Raw genomic sequence first — 6,266 nt, 5'->3', positions numbered from 1 at the left:
TTCCAAAAATTTAGCACATAAATACATATGCATGCATCTAGACATAAAAACGCATCCATAAAACAAACATACAAATCTGCGCATACACTAACACCAAATACTGCACACACACACATATGCACAAATACCTAGATGATGTTGATAAAAGTTCCAATGAAGGAGCCTTGAATCTATGTTAGAGTCCGGCTCTTTCTCTATGGACAAGAAATACAGAAATGAAACTGTTTGATAACATACATACATATATCAACATGTTCATCCATTGGATGACCGATGACTTGCGCGATGTCTTTGTTAAAAGTGAGAGTTTCGCCCCATCAACTTCACTTTTTCGTCAGTGACCATCTTCAATCGAAAGGCAAGACCAAGTCAAGACGGCTGGGATGTAGACGGATGCAGTGGATGACTGAGGTGTCTTACTTGCCTCAGCTTGTTCTATGCAAATCGTTCCTAGAGACACCTTCCTCTCCGTTGAAGGTTTCTTCCGCAGAGTCTGCCGGATCCAGTCTTCACATGCACTAGTAAGCAAACTTTGATATGCTAACTGACCCATAGCTGGAACCCTGACGAGTAATACTACTCCTGGTTAGAATAGAGCTGGGAACACTGGTGGTTAAGAGGTAGTTCCACACTCTTCAAAACCAGTGAACTCCCGGACCAGGACTCCATTATAGTTTAAAGTCAGGACATAGATATATGCAAATGAAAGTGATAACCGGCTCACTGACAAAATACGAACCATAACATTCTAGGTGATTACAGTATGTGGTTTAGGCTCTGTATATTCCTATTTCAGATTTTACCTTTCTGTAAAATAAAGTGTTGAGTCACATTTAGTCTCTAATAACCTCCAATACATGTTATAGTCATCTGTCAACGTTAAACTCATACAGTATACAATCATACAGTATATAGATATATTTTTAAGAATTCTGAGTTCAAATATTCTAGTTTTAATCTTCAGCTGAAACTTATGCACAAAAACAGACCAATGAATTCAAGGCTGAGTGCCGGTTATTACGTTATCGATTTATTTTATTTTAGTAGATTTTCATTCAGTAGATTTTAGGAGATATTTAGAGAGATTTTGGCTTCATTCAGTAAAGTCATATTCTACACCTTTCTACATTAAAAAAAATATCTGTGCTTGCTTCACATCTTTGCAACGTCCACATTCTTCCTCTTTAAGGCAAATCAATAACAATTTGAATTATGATTATTTACCGCTGAGGTGAATTTTTTATCGCTGCTTGTTGGAGATTTCTCTCGTCAAGAAGTACATCTCTGTCAGAGTTTCTGCTGCCAATGAAGTGTAGGTACGCGCAGAGGCTAACGCATCATCGCAAGGACGTTGAAGGCAACGAACAGATGTGGCCACCTTACTTACTGCGCTAAACAGTACATCTCTATCAAGCGCAGTCCGAGCAGTTACTTATCAATACATTCGGCAGAAATTGAATGCTTGAATCCTGCAGAGGTTTAGTGAGAGTATGGACTAATAGTTTCTGCAAAAGTACTTTCATCTCGAGAATAATGGGCGATTTCCAAAAGCCTTTGGCCTGGCTGTGCTTAGAGTGTCGTTATTTATTTAGTACAAACTATATGGGCACAGAAGTGCCCGTAACCTAACCTGTTGCATTCAGGGCAATAAAAATATCCTTCACCACAGTTCATTGCCCATGCATGTCTGACAGTAGCTATTGCGTGAAGAAACGACCTGCTGAGATTGTGGTGAAGATCGACTCGTGCTTTTCATTTGTAAGAAAAGGTGGCTAACCTGGCTTGGTGGCTACGGTGAAGTAGCTGTATGTTGGATACAGGGTAAAGGTTTGAGGACGATGAGTCGTCTCGGGTTTTTACAAGCTTCATTTGGAAGGACGGTATGAGGGCAAAAGAATGTGCTATCTAGCAATGTGTTTGAAAAAGGATGGGTTGAGACTGATAATATTTTGATTATGCAATTGTAAATACGAGAGGCAAGAAACTGGGAGAGTACACTGTTGACGGTTTAGATCAGTGTTTCTCAACCATTTTTTACCTGTTGACCCCTTTGGTTCTCATATTACTCTATGGGATCCCCTACAGTCATTTGATGCTAAAAATATCATCTATTTTTATAATTAAATATTAATTGGAATTGTATAAAAAAGATTGTTGAATATTGTGCATTTTAGAAATATAGCCAGTTTATTGCACATAAATCATAACAACAAAATCTAATGAGGATCCCCAAGGGCCGTATGGACCCTGGTTGAGAAACATTGGTTTAGATGAAGCAGAGTAATTTTAGATTTTCAACGGGGTTTTCCTTCTGAATTACACTAAGTGCTTCTGCTCCTAAGGAACTTTTCTTAATAACATTATATAGTTATTTATAGATTTTTCTTTTTTTACTCGATGCAAATTACAATGCTTTTCAAACACAACGTATTTGGTTGTTGTTATTGTGTTTATTGTTATTGTTGTTGTTGTTGTTATTTTTATTAAGTCGGGGAGCTGGCAGAATTATTAGAGCGCTGGAAAAAAAACTTATTGTTGCTTTATTACATTCTAAGTTCAATTCCTGTCAGGTGAACTTTGTCAGGATCAATAAAATTGACAAGTCAGTGGATTTAATTAATCTTCCCGTCAATATTTCTGCCCTTGTGCCTATAGGAGAAAGGATTATTATTATTATTATTATTATTATTATTAGTAGTAGTAGTAGTAGTAGTAGTAGTAGTAGTAGTAGTAGTAGTAGTAGTAGTAGTAGTCACTTACCTCATCATCATCCAGCAATATCAGCCCGACTAAAACGATGTGTACTTTCATCCCTAAACTTTTCAATAAATACATCTGAGAAACCTAACAATGGAAGAAAAAATACACAATTAGTTTCAAGGCTGATGCATTTCTCTAAAAGAAATAAATAATGCAATTAAATTTGCCAGAAATAGCAGCTAAAATATCCTTCAAGCCTCACACTAATTTATTCAAAATTAGACAAATAGGAAAAAAATAATAACGGGATGGTCACAGCTGGGATGCCTTTGATCGTAGATGTGCTACGTTGGGTATGATTTGGTAATAAATAACGATAGCAGTTAATTCTGTATATAATTCAGGCACTATTATGATATCTGACTGCGTCTGACATTATCAGGCATCAAAATATTTAATGTTAACGTCATTTAAGCTGCTAACGAGATCCACATCAGCTTTGATAAAATACTAATTCTTCTTTCACCATTGTAAGAATAAATGTTGTGAAAACATATTTCATTGTTGTTAATGGTAAGTATATTGCGATAAATTTCGGTTTTCGTTGAGCACAGATCCTCCTGGGATTGGAAGGTAAACGGCAAAGAAAAAAGTTTTGGCATTAAGACGCCAGTATATAGTTAAACCAGATAATCGCTTTTCTTTGATCCTATTATTCCGCTGATTATATAAGAACTTATATAATGTTTGAAGTAAAATGTACTGTGAATGATTTAAAGATCAAAATAATAGATCGTTTAAAAGTTAATGCCGAAAATTTTGTCTTGGAAATAAAGTGAGATTTGATCATGAACGTCAATAAAATCTGAAAATTAGTAGGTATCATAAAATTCCGAGGTGTTTAAAAAAATTGAAAAAAACATGCAAATAGATTTTTGAAGTTGCGCGGTTTTAGTGAATAAATGAATATGATACAAAATCAATGTAAACCATTACATTTATGAATCTTTTTGTTTTGCAAGATTCCTGATGTAAAATCGTTGAAACAGGTACTGTTATATTTCGGGAAGGTCAATAAATAAATGAATAAATAACAAAATTACCATCCGAAACATAGCAAAATCTAAACCATATTTTGGTAAAAAGAAAAAAAAAAAGAATTAATTTCATTGCAACATGATATAATCATACGGTGAAATGGTAAGGTTCCTACAGCCAACTTCAGCCACGAATCTTCAGGTGAATAGGATAAAATTGTGCGTATTACGGACTAATCAATGTGAGCAATTAAATCCCAATGAAATATGTTATGAGAAATTCACATATTCAGAAGAGGTGGCTACCCATTTAATTTCTCGAACTTTCTCGAGGCGTTTGTGCCATGGCTTTGCCGATGTCATCGTTCTGCCAGCAGAAAACGATTACCAAACTTTAAGGACGAGAAGGAAATATCGGGTTAAAAATTAGCTGCATAAAGACCAAGGTGATACAAATTAATGCAACAACGCACCTCCTGTGAAGCAAATTCCAGTCATTGTAAAAAATCGCAGCGCTGTCAAGCAGGTTTTAATTTGCATCTACTTGACATACACAACCTACAATGACATGGACCCTGGAAAAAGGAAATCAAAAACAGGGCTGGTCAAAGAACACCTAATACCAAACATTTTATGAATACATGAAATTAACTAGGAACAGTTGGACAGGAGAGGAAAGAATTGCGACAGACGGTTACGCTGGCGAAAGCTTACTGCATTATGCTTCTTAAAACATGCGATGATCTTGGTCTAAGTAAATTGCTTTTGGTAGTGAGAGTCAGCGATATCTTATGGGATTTTCAATGGACTATGATTTGAAGATACACAGAAAAAACGGAATTGTTGATATAAAGAATCTGCTACACAGTGAAACTTGATAGATAGATAGATAGATAGATATGTATATCTATATCTATATCTATATATATATATATATATATATATATATATATATATATATATATATATTAATGGATGAAATTCCAACTTAGTGTGATTTTCACGTTTTATCATTTGTAATAATTACAATTTTACAATATTGAGATAAACTAATTCTTTCATGCGTCACGCAATCATCAAGTTTATGTAGTAGCAGTCATGTTCCACACTTATGAGTTGTGGAACGCGACTGTCACTGCATAAACATTATGATTGCGTAACGCATGAAAGTACTAGTTCATTTCAATATTGTAAAACTGCAAAATTGTTAAAATTTAATACAAACTCATACATATTCTTTTGAGAATCTCAAGGTACATCACATAAGACTCTGAATAATAGTATGTAAATATTGGATTGAAAAACCTTTTGGTTAGAAAAAGTCGAAGCTGCTCGTAGAAAGTCAGAATAAAGTTTCTAATATAGACAAAATTTTGAAGGATTGCTTTAGTACTATCTTTTACGGCTTTATGTGAGGTTCGCAATTCCAAAAGATAGAATTATTTCACGTTCTCTCGAAAGTTTATCAACATTCTTATTGCAATATATGTGTGTGCGTGAGTATGCGCGCGCGTGCATATGTATAATTCTCCTTTTATGCTACAGTAAACAGCAAAGACAAATGATCTTGCAAAAAATGATCTTGCTATATTCAGAATTATGATGCACGTTTTGACATTGTAAACCATTGTCAACTGTTACATGTTTCTTTTTATGTTTCTTAGTGGTTAAGGCATTCGGTTAATGATTGCGAGTTCAATTCCCAGCGACGCGTTGTGTCCTTCAACAAGACACAATATTTGGAGTTGCCCAGTCCACTCAGCTGGCAAAAATGAGAAGTACCTGACTAGTAGGCTAGCTTTATCACATTCTGTGTCACGTTGAATCTCCTTGAGAACTATGTTAATGGTACACGCGTCTGTGGAGTTCTCAGCCACTTGCATGTTAATTTCACGAGAGGCTCTTCCTTTGATTGGATCCACTGGAACCTTCGTTGTCGTTACCGATGGTGTGCCTGTTATACACACAGACACACACACACACACATACACACACACACACATTTATACATGCATCCACATCTGCACAGGCACACATGCCAGCATAATGCATACTCATATATATATAAACATAGGATCACGTAACTGTTAACCTAGAAAATAAAACTTTGGCCGGCGATGGAACTGCGACGACGATAGTGGTTGTAGTTGTGTCTGCAGTTGATGGAGCGGTTTATGTGTCTCTGGTGATGGTGGTGTTATTTGTGGGTGTAGTACACACGTGTGTAAGCGTGTGGGCGCATGCTGAGAAGATGCAAATTCTGTGAGAACGAACCATGCTGAGAAGATGGTAGAGAGAAAGAGAAATAGACACACAGAAAGAGATAAATAAAATTTCGTGAAGTTGGGTTGGTAGCTGATATTCTAGAAATGTTACAACCCTTCTATATACATACATCATGCACGCGCGCGGTCATCGAAAGCAGGACATTAAATCAACATCGGGTGCGAACCTAATCAATGTGATTCGAGTGCGCTGAACAGGACATACACACGCATATATATATATATATATATATATATATATATA

The 6,266-nt window shown here is 35.8% G+C and overlaps 1 protein-coding gene across 1 annotated transcript in view; it reads right to left on the bottom strand.

Annotated features, from left to right (window-relative positions):
• LOC106876867 (A disintegrin and metalloproteinase with thrombospondin motifs 16) overlaps positions 1-6,266 on the bottom strand; it is a 346,691-nt gene that overhangs the window by 96,138 nt on the left and 244,287 nt on the right. Inside the window, exon 6 of the mRNA XM_014925608.2 lies at positions 2,761-2,844. Coding sequence (XP_014781094.1) covers positions 2,761-2,844 — 84 coding nt within the window. The remainder of the gene's footprint in view (positions 1-2,760; positions 2,845-6,266) is intronic.

Source organism: Octopus bimaculoides, chromosome 1 (genome assembly GCF_001194135.2).
Source record: "Octopus bimaculoides isolate UCB-OBI-ISO-001 chromosome 1, ASM119413v2, whole genome shotgun sequence".
NCBI classification, from domain to species: Eukaryota; Metazoa; Mollusca; class Cephalopoda; order Octopoda; family Octopodidae; genus Octopus; species Octopus bimaculoides.
Note: the sequence above shows the minus strand (reverse complement) of the source record. Positions and strands in the feature narration are given on the sequence as shown.